Source organism: Lynx canadensis, chromosome E1 (genome assembly GCF_007474595.2).
Source record: "Lynx canadensis isolate LIC74 chromosome E1, mLynCan4.pri.v2, whole genome shotgun sequence".
Lineage (NCBI taxonomy): Eukaryota > Metazoa > Chordata > Mammalia > Carnivora > Felidae > Lynx > Lynx canadensis.
In genome coordinates, this window is record NC_044316.2 from 36,388,116 (window position 1) to 36,414,881 (window position 26,766).

At 36.5% G+C, this 26,766-nt stretch overlaps 1 protein-coding gene across 3 annotated transcripts in view; it reads left to right on the forward strand.

The window, feature by feature from the left end:
* SKAP1 (src kinase associated phosphoprotein 1) overlaps window positions 1-26,766 on the forward strand; it is a 287,749-nt gene that overhangs the window by 9,364 nt on the left and 251,619 nt on the right. For all 3 annotated transcript variants that reach the window (XM_030296974.1, XM_030296975.1, XM_030296976.1), the window contains exon 2: window positions 21,788-21,893. In XM_030296974.1, the coding sequence (XP_030152834.1) occupies window positions 21,788-21,893 (106 nt within the window). The remainder of the gene's footprint in view (window positions 1-21,787; window positions 21,894-26,766) is intronic.

Here is a 26,766-nt window from a genome sequence, read left to right on the forward strand (position 1 = left end):
TATTCACATAGTAGGAGCTTTGCTAAAATGTGTCCTGTGACACATATTTTTACTTATGCAAACCAATATCGTAGTTGAGTTGGAATTAATTAAGGTAGTGTACCTTATAACTCAAATATATGGAGAATGCTGGGGTATTTAGCTACTGAAAATACCTCTTTTTGTTTGTTTTATTTTGTGTTGTTTTTTATTTATTAAAAACTATTTTTTAATATTTATTCATCTTTTTGAGAGAGAGAGACAGAGTGTGAGCAGGGGAGGGGCAGAAGGAGAGGGAGACACAGAATCTGAAGCAGGCTCCAGGCTCTGATCTGTCAGCACAGAGCCCAATGCAGGGCTCGAACTCATGAACCGTTGAGATCATGACCTGGGCAGAAGTTGGACGCTATACCAACTGAGCCACCCAGTACCCCCTATTTTGTGATGTTTTTATTGGGTACAATATACTTCCAGAAAAATGCTCAATCATAAATATACAGCTCAGTGAATCTTCACAAAAAGAACACATCCCCAAAACAAAGGCAAAAACGTTACCAAAACTTCCAGAGACCCTCTGTGTCCTTTAGTACCTACCCACACCTATAAGCAAGCACGCCTCTGATTTCTAACAGCAAAGTTCAGCTTTGCTTATTCAATCATACAGTATGTCCTCATGTATCTGGCTGCTTTGCTCAAGATGATGCAGAAAATATCTCTTAGCTGTGGTCTAATAAACCTCCTGAAAATCACACTGCCTTTAAAATAATTTTTCTGGGGCTCCTGGGCAGCTCATTTGGTTAAGTGTCCAACTTTGGCTCAGGTCATGATCTCGCGGTTTGTGGGTTCAAGCCCTGCGTTGCGCTCTGTAGTGACAGCTTAGAGCCTGGAGCCTGCTTCAGATTCTGTGTCTCCCTCTCTGCCCCTCCCCTGCTCACACTCTGTCTCTGTCTCAAAAAGAAATAAACATTTAAAAGAATTTAAATAATTTTTCCTTTCTGATAACTTTTTATATGAACCTCTTCCTCCCTCAATCCATCTATTCATTCCTCCCTCCCTCCCTTTCTCCCTTCCTTCTTTCATTAAGGTATGATTTATGTACATAAAATGCACTAATCTTAAGTGTTACAACTCGATGACTTTAATATACGTAAACACCTGTGTGACCGCCACCCAGATTAAGATATAAACATTTCCATCATCCTGAAAAGTTTCCTTTCCAGTTAGTAGCCCTCCCCAGAGGTAACCACTATTCTGACCTCTATCATCATGGATTACTGTAGTTGTTCTGGAACTTCATGAATCAATATGATCTCTTTTGTGTCTGTCCTCAACATCGTATTTTTGTGATTTATCCCTGTTGTTCTGTGTATCAGTTTTATCTTATCCTTTATGCAGAGTAGTATCCCATATTCCATATTTTGTTTATCCATTTTTCTGCTGATGGACATTGAGCTGTTCAGTTTGGGGCTATTGTGAATACAGCTGCTGTGAGCACTCTTACATAACTTGCTTTGTGAACATGAGCACTCACTTCTTTCAGATAAATATTTAGGAGTAGAATTACTGGGTCATAGGGTAGGTATATGTTTAATTTTATTAGAAACTCCAGTTTCCCAAAGCAATTATACTTATTTTACACTCCTACCAGCAGTGTGTGAGAGTTCTCATGGATATATTTTTATTATAGAATATTTACACAACATAGAAATAAGACTACTTGATTTTTTAGTATTATATACTTTTCCATGTGAATCTGTCTATCCATGCATATATATAAATTGCTGCCTGGTGTTGCAAAATTTGTAACTATTTTTCTATTGATGGATGTTTAAGTTTTTCCCAATTTTTAAAAATATTTCCACAGTGCTGTAGAGAACCTATCTCTGTGCATCTTTGTGTACATGTGAAAATATTTCTGTAGGACAAATTTTTAGACTCTCAAATAGATTGCAGATGTGTTAATCCTAGAATTTTAGTTTGGCCACTAGCTAAAACTTAATCTAAAGTACTCGCTGTGTTTTAGGTTCTGGTTTTTGTTCTCTCTGTGCTGTGAGTATACAGGTATTGTCATTTTCCCCCCTCCAGGAGGTAGAAAGAGAATTAAAAATATAAACACCACAATTCTTGGGTCATGGGGCAGAAACAATCAGCAGGTTGAAGCAAACCACAACCAGAACATGCTGATAATTTCTCTGTTGTATGCTGACAACTTCCTGCACGCCAAAACAAAGCTGGTGGGTATGATTTTAGCCTTGCCAATAAGTTTACCTCTTAACAGAAGGCAAAAAATATATGCCTTAAGGATTACAATTAATTGCCAGATAAAAATGTAATGCAAGGTTTAAAACAAGTTTTAAACAAACTGAAAGTAATTATCCCCTTCTATTATACTTTTATTTAATTGGTATGAAAATAGACAATATTTCCTTGAAGACTTCCATTATTGATTGGGGTAGGAAAAATCAAACACTGAAGTTTTAAAGATTGAATTTCAGTGTGACATTTAAGAGTGACTGCAGAAATCTTAACGGTCTGAAATCTTCAGTGTACCTGTGATAGGGAATCAGAAATTTTGGTTTCTTTCCACCAGAAGCTGTCAATGAGACTTTGTAGAAGCTGGATTAGCAACCAGGCTGGTTTCTTCTGTAAAATAGGAATATATAATTTAAAGGAATAGTTGTGATATTTAATTTAATGTAAAGAATACTCAGGGTCACGTAGGTGGCTCATTCGGGTAAGCGCCTGACTCTTGATTTCGGCTCAGGTCATGATCTCAAGGTACGTGGGTTCAAGCCCCATATCGGGTTCCTCACTCACTGACAGTGCAGAGCCTGTTTGCGATACTCTGTCTCTCTCTCTCTCTCTCTCTCTCTCTCAAAATAAATAAATAAATAAATAAACTTTTTTAAAATCCTAAAAGGAAAAAGAATACCCAAGTATCTTAGTAGTAAATGTGACCCATAAGATATCATTGTCCTCAAAATAAACGAAAGAGTAAATGGACAAGGTCAGATATTTGGGAAAATGTCAGAAACTTGCACCAGTCTACAAAACCTAGTGATCTTGGACACATCCTGCCAAGAATCTTTTCAGCTGGCCCTAGATCCTGCAGGGGTATGATGATCATATTACTTCTACAGTGTTCCACATACCTTCTGTTCCCTTATCCTTCTGTCTTCTTTTCCTACTCTGACTTGCTGGAATAGATGTCCAAATAAGCTGCCCAGAAGCTGAGGGAGTCTGTTTTAGAGCATCTATGAATTATGAAATGCAGATACAGCTTTGCCAGAGCTGAGTTTACCTTTTAAATATGGGACTTAAAATCACTGTATATTACTTTTAGTACGAAATACCATATGCTACTATAAGCCTTCCTTCCAGAGTAATCTTTCACCATTGTCCCTCTCACCTCTAACCTTCTGCTGTCTAAGTTGAGACTCTTTCAGTCTCTCCAGCTGAACTGAGATCTGTCACCTCAGGACCTTTGTACATGATGTTCCCATGCTTGTGCCATTCTTTTCCTAGTTCCACCAACTCCCTACCTTCTCCCACACACAACATACATACTTAGCCTGCTAATTTGGGAATTTCAGATAAAAGATCAGTTCTCTAAGAGGTCTCCCCTGACTTACTGCCCTCCCTAGATGAGGTGCCTATACCATGGGGTTGTGGCCTCCCTTCCTTTTCATATTAGCACAATTAACTCATATCACAGTTTATTCTAATTGCCTATTTAAGTCTGTATTCTCTGCTAGACTGTATACTCTTATGATAGAGTTTAGATCTAATTCACTTTTTCCAGTACTTGGCATGTATTAAGCACTCAACAAATATTTGTTGAAGAATGAAGATGTGTAGGAAAAAAGTGGCATTGTTGATGGTATGTTTCTCATTTTGTCTTTTCTCTTTGATGTGAAGACATTTACACCATGTGGTTCGTCTTGCTCACTTGCCAGTTGAAGGTAACGATGTGCAGAGCCTGTAACGTTGAGTATTACACACAGTGAGAGCTGCAGGGTCAGAGGTGCCTCAAGAGTGTTCTTACACAGTGGTGTTTTCCACACTGGGTTATGCAATTGCAGGATCCTAAGGCATCCTGTTGTGGCAGGATGTGATGTTTATGTTAGAAGACTTGTTTGTAAAAGGTTGATTGCTTAACAGAAAACCTATAGTTAGCTTGGTGAGCTGGGTTAAATATAGGAGCTGATATGTTGAGAGACCTTTTAAAATCTCTTTCCTGTTCAGTGGTGAGGAGTGTGTTTCCGATCAGGGTTGTGCAGGCACCTTCTGGTCATAATCACTGTAAGTGGCATCATCTAAATTGAAAGATAAATGTATTATATATTGATCTGTAATTTTTGTTTCCTTAATATCTTTATCACGTTGTGATGTCAGGGTTATGCTGGCTTCATAAAATGAGTAGGCAAGTGTGTATAATACTGGATATATAATCCCTCATACAGCCCTTATAGCCCTTGCTTTTAACTCATTTTTTCTTTCAAATGTTTTATTTATTTTTGAGAGAGAGAGTGCGAGCTGGGGAAGGGCAAAGAGAGAGGGGGACAGAGAATCCGAAGTGGGCTCTGTGCTGACAGCAGTGAGCCCAATGTGGGGCTCGAGCTCATGAACCCCCTATGAGATCATGGCCTGAGCTAAAGTCGGCCGCTCAACCAACTGAGCCACCCAGGTGCCCCGCTTTTATTTATATTTTTCTTGTTTATACACTTGTTTATCTACTAAGTTGTGGGTGTAATTTTAGATCTGATTTTTAAAAAACAGATGAGACAGACAGCAGAGATTGTCTTTGTGTTATTTTATTCCTGAGGAGATGACACTTGCACGTGAATTAACATTTGGAAAGGAAGCTTTGCAAAAAAGTAATTTGAAAAAGTAAGATCATAACAAAAATGGCAAGCTTTTCTTAATATCATTGGGGGGTAATTATATCCTGTTGATGTTCTTTTAACACTTTTCGTATATAGAAATACAATTACATAGGATACTTTACTTACAAGAGTACAGTAAGGAGGGTAGAAGTACAAAATACTATATAGTTGATCCTTGAACGTGTGGGTTAGGGCTGCTGCCTCCTCCCCCCTCCCCCCCCAACCCTACAGTTGAAAATCCTCATATAGCTTTTGACTCCCCCAAAAGTTAACTACTAGTAGCCTACCATTGAGCAGAGCCTTACTAATAACATAAACAGTCAATTGACACATATTTTATATGTTGTATGCACCATACACTGTATTCTAAAAATAAAGTAAACTGGCAGGGCACCTGGGTGGCTCAGTCATTTAAGCGTCCGATGTCAGCTCAGGTCATGATCTCACGGTTCATGGGTTCCAGCCCCCTGTCAGGCTCTGTGCTGACAGCTCAGAGCCTGGAGCCTGCTTCAGATTCTGTGCCTCCCTCTTTCTCTGGCTCTCCCCTGCTCATGCTCTCTCTCTCTCTTTCTCTCTCTCTCAAAAATAAATAAACATTAAAGAAAACAATAAAGTAAGCTGGAGAAAAGAAAATGTTATAAAGAAATCATAAGGAAGAGAAAATACATTTACAAGACTGTACTGTATTTATAAAAAAAAAATCTGCATCTAAGTGGACTGGTCAGTTCACACTCAGGTTGTTCAAGGGCCAACTGTATACATTTATCATCTGTGGGAATAAAGTATACACTGTGACCACCCCTCTCTCACAGGATTCCTCTTCATTCCTGACTTTCTATCTGCCCAGGTGGCCTCCTTCCCTGCTCACAACTATGAACCAGCTCAGCACATCACCACCAAGTGAAACGAAGATAGACGTACAAGTACGTCTCCAGTCCTCCCTCCTTTTTTTTTTTCAAAATGTTAAAATTATACTGTACACCGCTTTTTGAAAATTAATAGACTTCTTATTTTTAGAACAGTTTTAGATTCACAGAAAAATGGAGCAGTAGTACACTGTTCTATTTCCCCTTCTTCCCAGTTTCCCTTATTATGAACATTTAACGTTAATATGATAACATTTGTTACTGTTCATGAACCAACACAGATATGTTATTAACTAAAGTTCATAATGTATTCTCTTTCCCTTAGTTTTTACCTAGTATCCTTTTTTCTGTCCCAGGATCCTATTGATGATACCTTACTTAATTTAGTTTCCTTACATTCCTTTTGGCTGTCACAATTTCTCAAACTTTCCTTGTTTTTGATGACCTTGAAGGTGAGGAGCACTGGTCAGTTGTACTGTAGAATGTGCCTACATTAGAATTCGATGTTTTTCTCATGACTAGACTAGGGCTATGAATTTTGGTGAGGAATATCACAGTGGTAAAGTGCCATTCTTATCACATGTTGAGGGTATGTAATATTAAGATGATTCATGACTGTTGGTATTGACCTTGATCACCTGGTTGATGCAATGTTTGTCTGGTTTCTTTACTGTAAAGTTACTCTTTATTCCGCCTTTCAGTACTGCATTCTTTAGAAGGAAGTCTGTATGTGAAGCCTACACTTAAGGGGTGGCAGTTTATGTTCCCTCTTCTTAAACAATTTTTTTTTTTACGTTTATTTATTTTGAGAGAGAGAGAGACAGAGTGTGAGCAGGGGAGGGACAGAGAAAGAGGGAGAGGGAACCTCAAGCAGGCTCCACACTGGCAATGAAAAGCCTGCCTTGGGGCACAAACCCACGAACCATGAGGTCATAACCTGAACTGAAATCAAGAGTCAGGTGTTTAACCGACTGAGCCACCCAGGCACCCCATATGTTCCCCCTTCTTTAAAGTGAAGTATCTACATAAATTATTTGGAATGCGTCTGCACTGGAGATTTGTCTCTTCATTCCCATTTATTAATTTCTTGAGTTACTTGTTTAAATGTATGGACTAATGAAGAATACATATTTTATACTTTGAATTGTAATCCAATATTACTTTATTTTATTGCTCAAATTGTTCCAGCTTTGGCCATTGGGACCTCTTTTACGTGGCTTCTGTGACTTTTTTGATACGCTCATCATGTGTGTGTGAGTGCGTGTTCGGGGCATATTCTTACTTTCTGGCACTACAACATACTCCAGGCTCATCTTGTATATCTCCTGCCCCAGTTCTAGAATCAGCCATTTCTCCAAGGAGATTTTTTCCTTTTTATTGAAAATCGGTATTAGAAACCAAGATCTGGGTTCTGGGTGAGCTCATGGGTACTGGGATGTTTCTTTTAGGGCCTCTCCGTTGACAGAGCAAAGAAACACATTGTTTATAATAATCCCATATACACATATATCTATAAAAAATCCTCTATATAACCATCTGTATCTATATAAAATTAGACATGAGTTTTTACAATGTCTTCAATTCTAATTCATTCTACACTCCTCTCCTTGCTATTCTTCATACCTGCTCTTCTCCTTTCCATTCCAACAGGAAGAAACCTGGTTCCAACCATTCATCATCCATTTATTGTTTGATCAGAATATACACATATAGCAATATAAGAATCATTAACCCATACACCTTTGGGAAACAAAAGACCAGTTTCCCAGTTTCATTGACTGAAGACCAGTATTTATGTGCAGTTTCTTTTGCCTTTAGTCTTATAAACTCCACTTATTTCCAAAGTTACTTAGGTCAGTACCTTTTCCCCCATCCCCTTCAGTGAGGTTTTCCCCCATTATTGGTAATACAGTGAGATTATGTTGCTACAATCTGCATTCTTTCCTGAGATCCCCCAACCTCCTAAATGTTGGTTGTTGTTGTTGTTGTTGTTTTTAATTTGTAGACATTAAGGCTCACTCTGTGTTGTAAAGTTCTACAGGTTTTGACAAATGCATAATGTTGTGTATCCACCATTAAAGTATCATATAGTCTGGTTTTACTGCCCCCAAAATCCTCTGAGCTTCACCTATTCACCCCTTCCCCACTCCTGTTGGACCCCTTGCCAACCACTGATCTTTTTACTGTCTCTACAGTATTGCCTTTTCCAGAATGTCATATAATTGGAATTACACAATATGTAGCCTTTTCAGATTGGCCTCTTCCACTTAGTAATATGCATTACTTAAGATTTCCCCATATCTTTTCATGGCTTGATAGCTCATTGCTTGTTAGTACTGAATAGTATTCCATTGTCTGGATGTTTATTTATCCATTCACCTACAGACAGACATCTTGGTTGCTTCCAAGTTTTGGCAATTATGAATAAAACTGCTATAAACATCCATGTACAGGTTTTTGTATGGGCATACATTTTCAGTTCAATTGGGTAAATACTGCTGTTCTAATAGGCATGTAGTGATTTCTTATTGTTTTAATTTGCAATTCCTTAGTGACACATAACGCTGAGCATCTATTCATATGGTTTTTCATCTTCTGTATATCATCTCTGGTGAGGTATCTGCTCAGATCTTTTGTCCATTTTCAAATTGGTTTTTAATTTTCTCATTGTTGAGTTTTAAGAATTCTTTGTGTATTTTAGTTACCAGTCCTTTATCAGTTGTATGTTTTGCAAAGATTTTCTATCAGTCTGTGTCTTGTCTTTTCATTCTCCTATTGTCTTTTGCAGAGCAGAAGTTTTCCATTTTAATGAAGTCTAACTTACCAATTATTTCTTCCATGTATCATGCTGTTGGTGTTGTAGCTAAAAGCTTATTGCCAAAAACAAGGTCACCTACATTTTTTCCTATGTTATCTTCTAAAGTTTTATAGTTTTATGTTTTACACTTAGGCCTGTGATCCACTTTGAGTTAATTTTTGTGAAAGGTGTAAAGATCTGTGTCTTTTCAAGAAAAATTTGGTGAATGGATGTCCAGTTGTTCCAGCACCATTTGTTAAAGACTATTCCCTCTCCGTTGAATTGCCTTTACTCCTTTGTCAAAAATCAGTGGACTCTGCGTGGGCCTATCCCTAGACTCTCTGTTGTGTTTCATTGATCTGTGTGTCCAATCTTTCAACAATACCACTCTGTCTTGATCACTGCAACGTTATAGCAAGTCTTGAAGTTGAGTAAAGTCAGTCTTCCAATTTCTTCCTCTTTCTCCTCCTCCTCCTCCTCCTTTTTCTTCTTCAGTATTGTGTTAAAAGTACACTATGAGAATTTTCTGAATTTCTTAAAATTTCATCGTGAATATTATGTTTAAATGGCTATATAATATTTCATTATGTGGATCTATGATATAACCAATAACCAATGTTTTTTTTTCTTTTTAAAGTTCATTTTTTTAGTTGTTATCGTTATTTTTCTTTTTTTAAATGTTTATTTATTTTTGAGAGAGAGACAGAGACAGAGCACGAGCAGGGGAGGGGGAGAGAGAGAGACACACACACAGAATCTGAAGCAGCTCCAGGCTCTGAGCTGTCAGCACAGAGCCCAATGGGGGACTTGAACTCACGAACCGTGAGGTCATGACCTGAGCCAAAGTCAGAGGCTTAGCCAGCTGAGCCACCCAGGCATCCCAACCAATAACCAAAGTTGAGTGTAAAAACCTCAGGACATTTGATATCTTATTTTTGTAAATGAAGATTAAAAGGTCATGTTAGCAGAGAATAAAAACTTAAAGAATGGTGGAATTGCAAGTAATTGCAATTTTCTTCCTTATATCAATTTCTGTATTTTCCAAATTTTCTACAATGAGCAGCAATACCTTTTTTATTAGAGGGAAAGGTAAAATATGTTTGTGTTTATTTTCTAAAGTCTGAGAAATATCTCTTTTTTCTTTTCCTCTCTCAATCTGTCTGGATACTTTAATGGTTGCATAGTATTCAAATATGATACACCATAATTTATTTACCTATAATTATGTTACTGGATTAATGTATTTGGAGGAGCAGCACAGGGTAGTGATTAAGAGCTCAGGCTCTGGAACCAGACTGCTTGAGTTCATATCTTTGCTAGGTGTGTCACCTGGAAGCAGGTTTTTTTAACCTTTGTTTTCTCATCCAGAAAATGGGACAGTAGTATCTACCTCATAGGAAACCCAATGTCTTCTGATGTGGTGTGATATGATATTTACATTAGAAAAGATTTTGTTTTAAAATGATTGATACTTAACAGAAAGCCTATCAGATAGAGTGGTAAGCTTGGTTACATAAGTGAGGTGATATACAGAGGGACCTTTTAAATTCTCTTTCCCATTCAGTGCTGAGCAGTGTGTTCAGATCACATTCACTGTGATTAGCCTTAGCTTCTAAACTGAAGGGCAAATGTATTATACACTGATCTGTAATTTTTCTTCTCTTAATATCTTTATCAAGTTTTGGTATCAGAGTTATGCTGGCTTCATAAAATGAATTAGAAGGTGCTCACACTACTCTGTTTTCTCTAAGAGTTTGTGTAAGATTGGTATTCTTTCTAGCTTAAATGTTTGGTAGAAATCACTTGTGAAATCATCTGGGCCTAACCTTTCTGGAAAGTTTTTTTTTTTTTTTTTAACTATGCATTCAATTTCTTTTATAGATATAGGGCTATTTGGATTTTGTATTTCATCTTGCACATTTTGGTAAATTGTGCTTTTCAAGGAGTTTGTCGGTTTAATGTAAGTTGTCAAATTTATTGGCAACAAGATGTTGATAATATTCCCTTAGTATTCTTTTAACTTCTGTGAGGTTTTTAATAATATCCCTTTCTTCATTCCTGATATTGGTAATTTGTGGGGTTTTTTTCTTTCCTTTGATGGATCTTGATAAAACTGTTAGGGGTTTATCAAATTTATTGGTCATTAGAAAGAACCAACTAATGTTTATTCTGCTTTTTAAATTGATTTCTACCCTTATCTTTATTATTTTCTTTTTTCTACTTGGGGTTTAATTTACTTATATTTTTCTAGTTTTTTACGGTGAAGACTTAGATCATTGATTTTAAAACTTTCTTCTTCTCTAACACGAACATTTAAAACTATACATTGCCCTTAACTACAGGAATCTATAAATCCCATAAATTTAAATATGTTGTATTTTATAGTCATTCTGTTTGAAATATTCGTTTTATTCAAAGAATACTATTTCTTCCTTGGTTTATTTTATTTCTAACTGTTGAATCTTTTTAGATATCTTAGTGTTACTAATTTCTAAATTCTTTTGTGGTCAGGGAACATATTCTATAAGGTTTTAGACTTTGGGCATTTATGAAGACTTATTTTATGGCCTAGAATAGGTATATTTTGCTGAACATACCATGTGCATTAAAAAAATGTATATTCTGCAGTTGTTGAATAGATCATTCTATGGATGTCAATTAGGTCAAAGTGACTGATGGTGTTGGTCAGGTCCTCTATCTCCTTAGTGATTATTCTTCTAGTTGTTCTATTAGTTTCTGAAGGAGGCTGGTAAAATCCCCAACTATGATTGTAGACATGTCTTTTCCTCACTTTAATTTGGTCAGAATTTACTTCAGGTATTTTGTAGCTCTTGTTATGTGCATACACATCTATGATTCTATCTTCCTTATGACTTGGCCTTTTTATCATAATGAAATATCCCTCTTTATTTCTGGTAATACTCCCTGTCTTGAAGTCTCCTTTGTCTTACATTAATATAGCCATTCTAACTTCTTTATGCTTGCGGTTTGCTTCTATATCACTTCCATTCTTTTATTTTCAGCCTGTGTGTTTATATTTAAAGTGTGTTCCTTGTAGATAGCATGTAATTGTCTTGCATTCTTACTCAGTCAAACGTACTCTGCTTTTTAAAAATTTTTTAGGTTTATTTATTTAATTTAATTTATTTTATTTTTTTAATTTACATCCAAGTTAGTTAGCATATAGTGCAACGATTTCAGGAGTAGGTTCCTTAATGCCTCTTAACCATTTACCCCCTCCCCCTTCCCACAATCCCTCCAGTAACCCTCTGTTTGTTCTCCATATTTAAGAGTCTCTTATGTTTTGTCCCCCTCCCTGTTTTTATATTATTTTTGCTTCCCTTCCATTGTATTCATCTGTTCTGTGTCTTAAAGTCCTCATATGAGTGAAGTCATATGATATTTGTCTTTCTCTGACTAATTTCACTTAGCATAATACCCTAAAGTTCCACCCATGTAGTTGCAAATGGCAAGATTTCATTCTTTTTGATTACCACGTACTCTGCTTTTTTAAAAAAAAATTTTCAAGTGTTTATTTATTTTTGAGAGACAGAGAGAGACAGAGAGGAAGTGGGGATTGGGCAGAGAAAAAGGGAGACACAGAATCTAAAGCAGGCTCCAGGCTCTGAGCTGTCAGCACAGAGCCCAATGAGGGGCTTGAACTCACAAACCGTGAGATCATGACCTGAGCCGAAGTTGGACACTTAACCGACTGAGCCACCCAGGCACCCCTCTGCTTTTTAATTGGAGTGTTTAGTTCATTTATATCTAATATAATTATCATTATGAATGGATTTAGAGTCTACCATTTACTATATGTTTTCCAATTGTCACATTTTTTAGTTACACTTGCCTTGTTAAAAAGTAATCAAATGCTTTTTAGTATTCCACTTTAATTTCTCTATTTCTAAAAACTGTACCTCTTTGTTTTATTTTGTTTGTTAGATTTACTCCAGTGATTACAATATCCTTAATTTGTCACAGTCTGCTTAGGTTAATATTGTGCCAATAAACTGGTTTCACTTACCTGCCTCCCCCATCCTCTGTTGTTGCCATATATTTTACACATACATATGTTATAAATAACGAAATGCAGTGTTTATCTGTGGTTTAACTTGCCAGCTGTCTTTTGAAGAAATTAAGAAGAGAAAAAAAGTGATAATGTTTTATGTATACCCACATACTTAGCACTTTGGTGCCCCTTTTGATCTGGGTTTCCCACTGGTGCAGCTTGATGAATTTCCTTTAGATTTCTTTTAGTGCAGGTTTCCTAGCAAAAAATGTTCTCCATTTTTATTTATCTGAAAAATGTCTTTATTTTGCCTTCACATTTTGATGACTGTTGTCACTGGATATAGAATTCTGGGTTGACAGGTTTTTTTGTTTTTATTTTTTTCTTTTTCTTCTCAGCACTTTAAAGATGTCATTCTAGTGTCTTCTGGCCTCTATTATTTTTGATGAACAGTCACTTTTATTCCTATCCTTATTCTCCTATATGTAATGGGTCATTTTCTCTGCCTTCTTTGAAATTTTTCTCTTTATCTTTGGTTTTCTGCAGTATGACTATAATATGCCTACATTTAGTTTTCTTTATATTTATCTTATGTGCACTGAGCTTCCTGAACCTATAAATTAATACTTTTTACCAAAATTGAAAATTTTCAGCTATTATTTCTTCTGTGGTTTTTGTTTGTTTGTTTGTTTACCCATTTCTTTCTGCTCTTCTGGGACACTGAATATATGTAAGTATTGGCATTTGATGTTGTCCCACCTTCCATTAAGCTTTGCCTGAGGGTATTCCTCAGTTACTCCGTCCCACACAGGTTGGGTGTACCCTTAGAGGAAAAGCTGTAAAAATGCAAGTCTCATTCTGCAGTTCCTTTCTTTCAACAGTCAAATTCCTGCCAGTTTCTGCCTGCCTTTGGGTACTGTTTGGTGCCTTAAAATGGTTGTTTTTAAATATTTTGTTGATAATTCTTATCTTTGCAAAAGTTAGTCCAACACAAATTATTGTACTATTACCCAGCAAGCTATTGATTTTTAAAATATTTATCTTCTGGCTACCCTACCAAATTCTTACAAGTTCTAAAAGTTTTCAAGTTCAGAGTTTTAAGTTTGTATATATTTGATTATAATATCTGCGTAATGACAGTTTTATTTTTCCTCCTTAGGCTTCTTTTTGTCTAGAACCTCCAGAACAGTGTTAATTAATTAATAGTGGGAGTAGTTGGCAAACCAATCTTGTTCTTTTTTTTTTTTTTTTAATGTTTATTTATGTTTGAGAGAGAGAGGGAGCATAAGTGGGGCAGGGGCAGAGAGAGAGGGAGACACAGAATCCGAAGCTGGCTCCAGGCTCTGAGCTGTCAGCACAGAGCCTGATGCGAGGCTCGAACTCGTGAACCACGAGATCATGACCTGAGCTGAAGTCAGCTGCTTAACCGACTGAGTCACCCAGGTGCCCCAAACCAATCTTCTTCTTTAATAATAATGATTTTAGTTTTTTAGGCATAAATATGATGATGGTTTGTGATATATATATTTCTTAGGCTAAGAAGGTATTTTTTTACTTCTACTAAATACAGTTTTGTCATTTATGTTAGCTAACTAGAATTTCAATAAAAAAAATTTAAAAATACAGTTTTGTCACAAATAGATAATAAATATCATGAGGTGAGGTTTTTGCCATTTATCACCTGCTTGTATAGATCTCTTCTTTAACATACTAAATAAGTATGTAACACATCAATAATATTCAAACATCGTTATATTCCCAGGATAAACTTTATATTATTCTTTTAATGTACTGCTAAGTTTGACTTACTAGTACTTCATTTAGGATTTTTGTATTTACATTAACTTTAAACTGATTCCTTTTTATGCTCTTTTAGAACTGGCATTATGCTGGCTTATAACAAATAATTAAAGAAGCATTATGTTGGGGCACCTGGGTGGCTCAGTCGGTTGAGCGTCTGACTTAGGCTCGGGTCATGATCTCACAGTTTGTGGGTTCGAGCCCCGCGTCGGGCTCTGGGCTGACAGCTCAGAGCCTGGAGCCTGCTTCGGATTCTGTGTCTCTCCCTCTCTCTGCCCCTCCCCCACTCATGCTGTGTGTCTCTCTCTGTCTCAGAAATAAATAAACATTTAAAAAAAAAAAAAAGCATTCTGTTCTGTGCACTGGGACAGTTCATGTAGTACGGGAATGATTTATCACTTAAAACTTTGAAAGACATTTATACAACTGTATGAATCTGAATTTTTTTTTAAACAATTTGACCAACATTTCTTCTTTTTCCCTGGTTATTAGCATGTTCCAGATTCAGGTTTTCCATTCTCAATTCAATTTTAGAAATTTATTTTTTTCTCAGAAACTGTTTCACTGAGATTTTCAAATTTATTTGCATGACATTTTATTTTGTTTGCATAGCATCTTACTTTTGAAAATAACCTCTCAGGGGCGCCTGGGTGGTTCAGTCGGTTAAGCAGCCGACTTCGGCTCAGGTCATGATCTCGTGGTCCGTGAGTTCAAGCCCCGTGTTGGGCTCTGTGCTGACAGCTCAGAGCCTGGAGCCTGTTTCAGATTCTATGTCTCCCTCTTTCTCTGACCCTCCCCAGTTCATGCTCTGTCTCTCTCTGTCTCAAAAATAAATAAATGTTAAAAAAAAAAAAACGAAAAGAACCTCTCAAAGGGGAGAGAAAGATAATATCACAAAATGCAGAATACATAAAAGCACAAAGAAGAAAATTAAAATAACTTGAAATCTCACCAGCTTTATGAAATATTTCATACTTATTAAAATTCATGTATTTGTTGTTGCTTCCTTTTAATTCTGCTTCATTTCTGTATATTTGTGCTTTCTTTCCTTTTTCCTTGATTACCTTTGCTGATGGTTTATTAGCTTATTGGATTTCCCCCTCACCTCTGAAAATTCCCAGCTGTTAACACTTATTTAGCATTTACACATTTTTTTCCCACTGTTTTAAGGTCAGTGCCTTTTTAACCATTAAGTTGTGCAATGGAACCCTTTTCAAAGTTAAAGTATTATGTGAAATCACAGTGTATAAATAGATAAAAGCCAAGTGCTTGTGATTCAGACAAAGGGGAGTGAGGGGAAAGGAGGGGATTTCCCAGAGTCTCGCTCACTTGACCTGCCCCTGCTTTTTCTCTTCCTTATCAGAGGCTTAGGACTCCAGAGAGCACTGTTACGACAGCCACTGTTCTGATTTATTAATTCTGCTTTTATCTTTATTGTTTCCTTCTTCCTATTTGCCATAGACTTGTTTTATTGCTCTTTTCTGATTTCTTGAGTTTGGTGCTTACTGTATTAATTTTCATTCTCTCTTATTTAATACTGGAGATATTTAAGTCTATGAATTTGTCACTCAATACAACACTGGTTATATCTTATAATGTTTTATCCAGGCTACTTTCTCAGTAGGTTGTAATTGTAGTTTTAAGTTTCCTTTCTAATCCATGACATAAGTAGGAGTGTGTTTTCAATGTCTAGGTGTGGCAGGGTTTGTTTACTCTTTCTTTTAATGTTTATTTATTTTGATATAGAGAGAGAGAGCAGGGGAGGGGCAGAGAAACAGGAAGAGAGAGAATCCCAAGGAGGCTCTGCGCTGTTAGCACACAGCCAGGCGCAGGGCCCCATCTCACCAATGGTGAGATCATGACCTGAGCTGAAATCAAGTGTTGGAGGCTTAACCAACTGAGCCATCCAGATGCCCCTGTTTACTCTTTTTGATTTTAAGTTTTGGTTTTATTTCATTGTGGTCATAAAACAAGATCTTTCTAATTTTGAGTTTTAAAGAAACTATTGATGTTTCCTTTGTAATCCAGTGTTTAATCAACTTTATAAATTTTTTGTCAGTTGTAAATTCTATTTTTAGGTTGAGCTTAGTTTTTAGAATATATTCTATTCTTAGGTTGCAGAGTTTAGTTCACTCCTAACATCTACCTTATTAATTATATTATTTAAATCCTCTATATCTGTACTATCCAAAGCAGTAGCTGCTCTCCACTTATGGCTATTGAACATTTGAAATGTGACTAGTCTGAACTGATATGTGTTGTCAAGTATAAAATACACACGAGGTTTTGAAAATTTACTACAAAAAAGATAAAATACCTCAACAAAAATTTTTATATTGACAATGTATTGAAATGATAATATTTTGGATCTGTTGGATTGGAAAAAATAAGTAAACATCACTAAAATTAATTCCATCTTTTTTTGGTACTTTTTGAAATGAGGCTACTAGAAAATTTCAAATTACGTATATAGCTGATGTTTTATTTATTTTTTTATATTCAAATTTGAGTTAACATACAGTGCCATATTGGTTTCAGGAATATAATTCAGTGATTCATCACTTACATACAGCACCCAGTGCTCATCACAACACATGCCCTCCTTAATACCCATCCCCCATCTAGCCCATCTCCCCACTCACCTCCCTCCATCAACCCTCATTTTGTTCTCTATCATTAAGAGTTTCTTGTGGTTTGTTTCCCTCTCTTACCCCCGCTTCCCATATGTTCATCTGTTTTGTTTCTTAAATTCCACATGAGTGAAATCATATGGTATTTATCTTTCTCTGACTGCCTTATTTCACTTAGCATAACACATTCTAGTTCCATCATTGTAAGTGGTGTTGTAAATGGTTGAATATCTTTTCGTGTGTCTTTTGGCCATTCAGAGTGTATCGTTGAAAAGATTTTCTTCAGGAAAAGAATGTAGGTGGTAGACGTTGAGAGCCACAACTGTTTGAAAATGTTTTTCTGGTCTCCTTCTTATAACCAACATCTTGGCTATGTTTAGAATTCTTGAACACAGAATTTTTCCTTTAAAACTCTGTAAAACTTTCATCTTCTGATGTTTATTTTGTGGAGAGGACATTCTGACTCCGTTGTTTTGTAAGAAACTTATTTTTTCTGTCTGGGTCCTTGAGGGATGTTTTCATTTTCCTTCAGTTTTGAAAGTTGAGAAGGATATCTGTAGATGTTGTTATTTATTTATTTAATTTTTTAACAGCTTCATTGAGATGATATGCAGTTCATATACCATGCAACCTACCCTACACTTTAAGTGTACAATTCAGTGGCTTTTAGTATATCCACAGAGTTGTGCAATTATTACCACAACAAATTTTAGAACATTTTCGTCATCCCGAATGAAGACTTAAACCCCTGAGCCATCACTCCCCAATTCCCCTCTCTCCTGCAGTTGTAGGCATCCACTAATCTGTTTCCAGAGATTTGCCTATTCTGTGTATTTCATGTGAATTGATTTATACAATATGTGGTCCTTGTGACTAGTTTCTTTCACTTACTATAATAGTTTTGGAGATTCACCCATATTGTAGCATGTGGCATTTCGTTTCATTTTTTTTTTTTATTGCTGAATAGTATTCCACTGTATAGATATAACACATTCATCAGTTGATAGACATTTGGGTTGTTTCCACCATACGTACTGACTAGTAAGAATAATGCTGTTATGAGCATTTGTTTTCGTTTCTCTTGGGTATATATCTAGTAGTGGAATGGCTGGGTCTTTTGGTAACTCTCTGTTTAGCCTTTTGAGAAACTGCAAGACTGTTTTACATAGCAGCAACGCCATTTTACATTGCCAACAGCAATATATGAGGGTCTCAATTTTTCTGCATCTTTGACAACATTCATTTTTGTCCATCTTTAGACTACAGCCATCCTAGTGAGTGTGAAGTGGTATCTCCTTGTGGTTTTGATTTGCATTTCCCTGATGACAGTTGATGTTGAGCATTTTTTCATGTGCTCATTGGCCATTTGTATATTTTTGGGGAGAGTAAATGTCTGTTCATCTCCTTTGCTCATTTTAAAATTGAAGTGTTAAGAAACAAAGCAGATGAACATAGATGAAGGGAAGGAAAAATAAAATAAAAAGAGAGAGAGAGAAACCACAAGAGACTCTTAAATCCAGAGAACAAACTGAGGGTTGCTGGAGGGGTGAAGAGTGAGGAATGGGCCAGATGGGTGATGTGTATCAAGGAGGGCACTTGTGATGAGCACTGGGTGTTGTATGTAAGTGATGAACTGAATTCTACTCCTGAAACCAATACTACACTATATGTTAACTAACTTGAATTTAAATAAAAGAATAAAATAAAAAATTGAATTGTCTGAGTTGTAAGAATTCTCTATATATTCTACATAGAAGTCTCTTGTCAGCTATATGATTTGCAAAAATTTTCTCCTGTTCTGTGGGTTGTCTCTTTGCTTTCTTGATGACATCCTTTGAAGCACAGTAATTTTTAATTTTTGATGTCCAATTTATTTTTTCTTTTGTTGCTTATTCTTTTGGCATCACATCTAAGACACTTACCTAATTTTGGAAATATTACCTAATCCAAGGTCACAAGGATTTATGCTTGTTTTCTTCTAAGAGCTTTATAGTTTTACATTTTACATTTAGGTCTTTGATCCATTTTGCCTTCATTTTTGTATATTGTTTGAGGTAGGGATCCAACTTCGGGTTTTTACATATGGATATTCAGTAGTTCCAGCACTATTTGTTGAAAAAAAATTTTTTTCCTATTGAATTGTCTTAGCATCCTTGTCAAAAATTTATTGACTATAAATGTGAAGGCCTATTTGTGAAATTTTCATTTTATTCCTTTGATTTATGTGTCTGCCTTTCTGCTGCTACTGTATTGTCTTGATTGTTGTAACTTTATAGTAAGTTTTGAAATCAGAAAATGTGAATTGTCCAAATTGTTCTTCGTTTTCAAAATTGTTTTGGCTATTCTGGGTTCCATGAATTTCCACATGAATTTTAGGAGTAGCTTATCAATTTCTGCAAAAAATCCAACCAAGATTTTTATAGGGATTGCATTAAATCTTTAGATCAATTTGAGGAATATTGCCGTTTTAACAATAGTAAGTCTTTCCATCTCTGAACATGGATGTCTTTCCATTTATTTAGATCTTTAATTTCTTTTAACAGTTCTTTTTGCAATTTTAAGAGTTTAAGTCTTGTGTTACTTTTGTTAAATTTATTTCTAAGTGTTTAATTCTGTTTTATGCTATCTTAAGTGGAATTTTTCTAATTTCATTTTGGTTTGTTCATTGCAACTCTACAGAAAGACAATTGCTTTTGTACATTAATCTTGTTTCCTGCAAACTTACTGAATTTATTAGTTCTAATAACTTTTTTTATTGGATTCCTTAGGGTTTTCTATACACAAGAATATGTAATCTGCAAGTAGAGATAGTTTCACTTCTTCCTTTCTAATCTGGACTATTTTAATTTCATTTTCTTGTGCAATTGCCCTGGCTAGCAACAGTACAATTTTGAATATATGTGGTGAGAACAGAACATTCTTATTTTGTTTCTGATCTTCGGAACAGGGGGAAAACATCAGTCTTTGATATGAAGTATGATGTTAGCTGTGGAGTTTTTTGTAGCTGCTCTTTATCAGGCTGAGAAAGTTTCCTTCTATTCTGGTTTGTTGAGTATTTTTTATCTTGAATTTTTGCCAAATGCTTTTTTCTGTTTCTGTTGAGATGATCATGTGTCCTTGTCCATATTAGTAGGTGTATTACATTCATTGAATTTTGGGTAGCATTTATTTATTTATTTATTTATTTATTTTTTTTTTTTCAACGTTTATTTATTTTTGGGACAGAGAGAGACAGAGCATGAACGGGGGAGGGGCAGAGAGAGAGGAAGACACAGAATCGGAAACAGGCTCCAGGCTCTGAGCCATCAGCCCAGAGCCTGACGCGGGGCTCGAACTCACGGACTGCGAGATCGTGACCTGGCTGAAGTCGGACGCCCAACCGACTGCGCCACCCAGGCGCCCCTAGTAGCATTTATTTTTATCTTTTAATTCAACTTCCCATTTCCTCATTCTTTAGCCTTCAGAGAACTTTAAAAGAACCCATAAATGACACATGCAATAGATGTGGTGCAAACCCTGGAAGTTGGTGGCGGTCCACTGTGAAACTTTTAATTTCCAGAACTTTATACCTCATCAAAAGTACTGGTGAGGGCTATCTAAGATTGGTTTGTTTTGCTTTGGTGTTGTTGAATGGTGTGAATGTAAAACAAATTTTTAAGCATGCTTATGTAACCCAACTGTATAAATTCATAACATTATTTTTATAGTGTATATGACACAGTTTTATATTGCAGGCACTGTTTTTTAATGTGGGAAATTTTGACTGTGTTATTTATATATATGTTGGGGGTAATAACCCTTTTCTGCATACTAAGTATGTAGCTAGTATTTCTGACAATTGTAATCATTATCAATGTATTTTATCTTTGAAGATATCTAGATGCCCCCCCCCCCCACCATTTCTTTCAGCATAACATGATTTGTTTCATGCTATATATTTCTATTATGTCCTTATTTGATTTTGTTTATTTAATTTAGTTAATGTTTATTCTCGAGAGCGAGAGACAGAGTGCAAGTTGAGACAGAGGGAGACACAGAATCCAAAGCAGGCTCCAGGCTCTCAGCTGTCAGCACAGAGCCCAATGCGGGGCTAGAACTCACGAACTATGAGATCATGACCTGAGCCGAAGTCAATGCTGAACTGACTGAGCCACCCAGGCGTCCCTATCATGTCCCTATTTTATAATGTATGTTCACATTAATTGCAGTTTCCTTCTCTTGGACACATTTTTCTTTCCATGTGAGTTCCTTCACTTGGTTAGATTGTCATTTTCATTGATAATGCTTTTGCTAATCAATTTTTCTTCTTTGAATGCCTGTCCTTTTGTTCCTGATTTTGTAGTTCCACTCTATTTTTTATTTCAGCTGTATTTATTGGTATTTCTTTCTCATTTCTGTTGGCCTATGACCTTCTATTACTGGTTTATGATATTTATAGGTTTATGAAATTGACCGTCCATCCTCTGCTATCAGAGACAATTAATATTTACATGTTTCTTAGAAAATAGTTATTTTTTGTGATTAACATATGTGTTAGCATTCCAACTTTATAGCAAGGTCTTGGATTATCAGAAGGCATCACTTATAGGCATATAAAGTTTTATTTATTTTCTATCCAGGTAAAATTTACATAACATAAAATGTACTGTTTGAACCATTACTAAGTGTATGGTTCGGTGGTAGTAAGTGCACTCACATTGCTTTGCAACTTTAAAGTTTTTAAAGAGAAAAGAATACCCATTTCTTAATCCTTCAGACTTTCCTATTCTCCCTTATTACTTATTCTTTTCTGTTGATCAACTTTCCATTTCTTTTAGATGCTGAGGAGTTCTTGGCTGAAGGTTTGCGGAATGAGAACCTCAGTGCTACTGCAAGGGACCACAGAGACCATATACTAAGGGGCTTCCAGCAAATCAAAACTAGGTTTGTATAAACTGGTTCCATTTTTCTTTGTCAGCTTTTACACAATTTATAACCACTAAAATCTACTTATACATTAAAGAGGTAAGATGTACTTATCATAGTTCTTTATACTTGATAGAGGCTTACTAAATATTTACTGAATTGAATTGGAGGTAGGCAGGCATGATTAGTGTAGTTAGTATACCAAAATAAAAATATTTTTATAATTATGTACCTTAAGATAAAGAATCTGCCTTTAGCTGTAGACTGTTGTGTTCATCTTTATTGAATACTTTGGCCAAATGTGTGAAAAACTAAACATTTATGCCTGTCCAAGTTACTAAAGGGAAGATGTTAGGCGGTATGACATAATTTTTGTTGTGATTTTTGGTTCTGATTTTACTTCCACATCTCCTTCCTTAATAGAAAACTTAAACCAGACTTACCAGTTGACTCTTTGGCCGTATTGGAATGTTTTAGTCTCAGACTGGTTTAGAGTATCATGGTCATTGACTTTTAAAAAAAATTTTTTTTTCAACGTTTATTTATTTTTGGGACAGAGAGAGACAGAGCATGAACGGGGGAGGGGCAGAGAGAGAGGGAGACACAGAATCGGAAACAGGCTCCAGGCTCCGAGCCATCAGCCCAGAGCCCGACGCGGGGCTCGAACTCACGGACCGCGAGATCGTGACCTGGCTGAAGTCGGACGCTTAACCGACTGCGCCACCCAGGCGCCCCGGTCATTGACTTTTTAAAATGAGAGGTCCTGACCTAATTTGTGCCTTTTAGAATGTGAGCATCTGACAGATACATACATACATTTGCTTGGGGGAGAAAGAATAAAATTTTTCTTTTACAGTGTATTTCCTGGCCATCTTTTGCTTGAAATGTGGTAACTGAAAGAGATTTGGGGGATAAGTTGAATGTTATTTTAAGCTTTTCTCAACCCAATGGCAATACGGTTCAGAATGTTTGAACTAAGTACTCTTAGAAAAGGGAGAACATCTGTAGGGTTATGACTGGGATTTAATTTGTGTGCCTGACTGATCTTAGCATCTACTTTTAAAGCTCACTGAAACTCCTTAGAAGCAGGGAATTTTATCCTTTGGAAGGGCACAGCCAGAATCTATTCCCTCCAGAAATGTGAGAGAACCTCACAAGATGCCCTGCTGGATCTTAATCGATCTTTCCTGCTGGCTAATTAAGCATCACTTTTACTCAGCAACTGGGGACTGTGTAATTATCAGCCTGGGTTGCCCTGAATAATTGAAACAAACAGAATGCAGAAGATGGGAGCTTTTTGCAAAAGTGAGAATATCTGTAATTTTTGGTAGGCTGGAAGAGTGTTTAAAACAAGTTTCTCCATAATGTTACTTTATTAGTAGATAAGTTTAGGCTTACCTGTGTATCTGAAGGTTTAGTTAGTAACCCATAGAATTTTTTTTTTAATTTTCACAAGTTGACCTTTGTATTTACAGGAGTATTATAAGCTTTGCATAAGGAATGGAGGTGGCATTACTTCAAATTGTATTATAGGGAGACGGATGCCCAGAACATAATTGTGTATTGATGGTGCTATTGGTATAAATTTGTGATAAGGAATGCAAAAAAAAATGAGTGTTACTGTATCTATATGGACAAATATACAACGAGGAGGAATTTTCCTTTTCCATATTTGTACCACAGCGTTTGGAAAGGGCTAAACTTCAATCTGAAATTGGTAGTAAAAGGTGATTTTGTGGTCACTCGTTATTATCAATTGCTTATTACTTCTTAGTCTTCTTTTTAAATGCACACACATACACACACACCCATGCACACTCACAGAAGCTGTCTTTGGTACGGGGTCGAGAGGGTTCCTTGTTCTCCAAGAGCTTGCTGTGCGGTTTGTGGGATAGACGTTCAGGAAACAATCAGCAGGAGCTTTAGGAAACATCTGATGGGAGCTTTCTGTTCATTGATTTGTTGCAAGAAAGATGACACTTTATTTAGAATTTCATAATTATCAGATCATGGAGGAAATGAGGAGCCAGAAATTAGATATTGTACCAGAAAATGGAAAAATGAGGCTTTCCTTTGGCAAGCTGTTTGAAATTGCCTTACATCCACCCATTCAATCATCATCCCCTTAATGTAACCCTTGTTTTACTGAACACTCTTCTTCAGCCATATTGCTTCTACAGTCCTATTGACGGCTGGTCCCCATCATACACTATTTGTACGGATACCGAAAGCTTGTACAATACCAGCTACATTTACTCTTGTTGTGTGGTACTGTATCTCATGACAAAAAGCCAGGTGTGAAAAGAAATTTGGAAATCACAAAACTTGAGAGTTAAATGTATATGGTAAGTTGACATGTAACATGGAAAGAATCACTGAAAGTTGCTTCTAACATTGTATCTTTAATCATATTAAGCCAATTATATTTTAGGGTTTGGTACATTTTGAGGGGTAGGAACCTATCTAAAACTATGATCTGACACTTCAGGGCTTGAAGGTGGGTAAAAAAATCTCAAGGTAATCTGAGAAAGCCACTAGATGGATATAAATACTGTATGTATACATACACACACACATATATTTCACACACACACACACACACACACACACACACACACACCTTTCCATTCTATTGTTATTTTCTTGGTTCGGTTTCTCTAATTCTTTCCTCAAGTTGAGCTGCGTGAGAACGAGAAGGGTAGAGAGGAGTGAAAAGAGCACTGCCTCTGATTCTTGGTAAACTTTAGAGGGTTGGCCCTAATTTTTAGGGTGACTGAGAATTCAGTGGTGTTTGCCATGACTATGGAATTACTGTAAGTCCCAGTGTCTGTCACAGCTGTCACAGCTGTCACATTATAAAACGTGCCATTTGCTACCTTTCTGTTGTCTAGCCCGACTGACCCCAGGAAATGATAGCTGTGTCCAGAGTCGTGGGTGTCCTCCAAGTGCTCATCTGTTTTCCAGAACCGGTGGCTTAGCCATTCTCTTTCCTCACAGACTTAAAAACAGACAAACAAGGCATGCCTGAGTGGCTCAGTCAGTTAAGCGTCTGACTTCAGCTCGGGTCGTGATCTTGCAGTTCGTGGGTTTGAGCCCTGCACCAGGTTTTGTGCTGACAGCTCAGAGCCTGGAGCCTGCTTTGGATTCTGTGTCTCCCTCTCTCTCTCTGCCCCTCCCCTGCTCACACTCGGTCTCTCTCTCTCTCTCTCTCTCTCAAAAATAAATAAACATTTAAAAAATATTTTAAAAAACAAACAAAAATCGTCTCTGTATCTCCATCTGCATACTAGTTTTTTTGGCTTACATGTATTACCAATGAAGGATCATGTATGCCACGTAAGACAAAATGAAAAAATGGGTGCTTTCAAAGAAGTGGAGCCCTTGTGTGGTATTCCATGTCCTGAGCTGTGATATTCATTGCTCTTCTTCCAACTGCCTCATTTAAACCTTCTCCCTAAAATCTAACAGCTTTCACATTCTGAGTCCAAGTTTTCACTGAGCTCTTTAGAGTATGATTAGGATGAAAGCCAGGCACAGGCTCCTCCTGTTTTATTACGCTGGTCACTGCAGGATCCGCGCCAGATGTGGGACACCTGGAATGAAGCAGACGATCTGCACGTAGAAGCTGGATGGCAGTCTCATGCATTTGCCGAAACAGTCGAGCATTTCTTAAAAGTTTCATTCAGGGGAGGCCATCTGACAGCAAGGATACATTGAGAGTGGGGGAAGGAATGAAGAAAATAGAATATTTTTATTACTAAGGTAGGGACATACATATTCTCTCTTGATGGCCTGTTTTGGAACAACCATTTATGCTCACTGTTGGAAGTGAAGGCCGGAGCCAATGGAAACAAACTTGGAGTATTGTTTCCTTCTGTGAAACTTAAAGGAGTTCCAAAAAGAGACAGGTAGATTTATAGCATATTGAAATGGAGAGAAATCAAGAAATAACTTTCTGTAACAGGATTACGGCAAAAAAGCCACAAAACCCAGGACATTTAATGCATAGGCTGGAAGAGTATCTTGAACATGTTTCATTGTGGGTGGCTAGTCCGGCTCTGCATGAAACATGATACATTAATATGAATATCATAATAACAATTCCAGTTTCCTTGAGAACTTCAAGTGTTTCTTTTCGGTTTACCGTGGATTTAACTATAAAGTAGGATTTAGCTTAAGATTATCATCGGATGGCCTTTGCTTTATAGGAGGAGAGACAAAAAGTTAGTCTGATACAACTCTTGGGAGTTAAAAGTTTCAAAATAGTGTACCGTAAATACTATTACCATTAATCACATAGAGGGTTTCACTCTTCTTAAGTGCTGGTTAATGAGCTTAAACACCCCAAAAGAAAACACATTCAAATGAAGCATGCTTAAAGAGAACTAAGGTGTAATGTGCTGTTATATTAATTAATACATTTGTGTTGCTTGCAAGTTTAGGTATTTGCTCACAACATCTTTCTGATGTTTCATTTTGCTACTTACACTGGAGTTTCAGTGCCAACTCAGAGAAAAGAAAGAGTAGGAAATAATTATACCATCCATCTAAGTTTCAATAGCTCTAAAAAAGGTTCAAAAGTCATAGCAATAATTTGACCACATCTCGAAGGTTGATAATTTATTTTTTCCTTTTCTAGTCCCATCCCTGCCTCCCAGCCTTAAACTAAGAAAGAAACAAAACCCCGCCAAAACTTCAGGGCTCTCAACTGATCGTTTATATGCCAAATTCCTGTATACTAGTGTTCTGTTATTCAGTGAGTGTATGTTGAGATTTCACGACTGTGTTAAAAGATTTGGGGGAATATACTTATGTGGCAGTGAGGGGTTATATTTATTGTTCTTTGAGTCTGAAATGCTCTGCAGGTGAGACTGATATAACATTACCCACT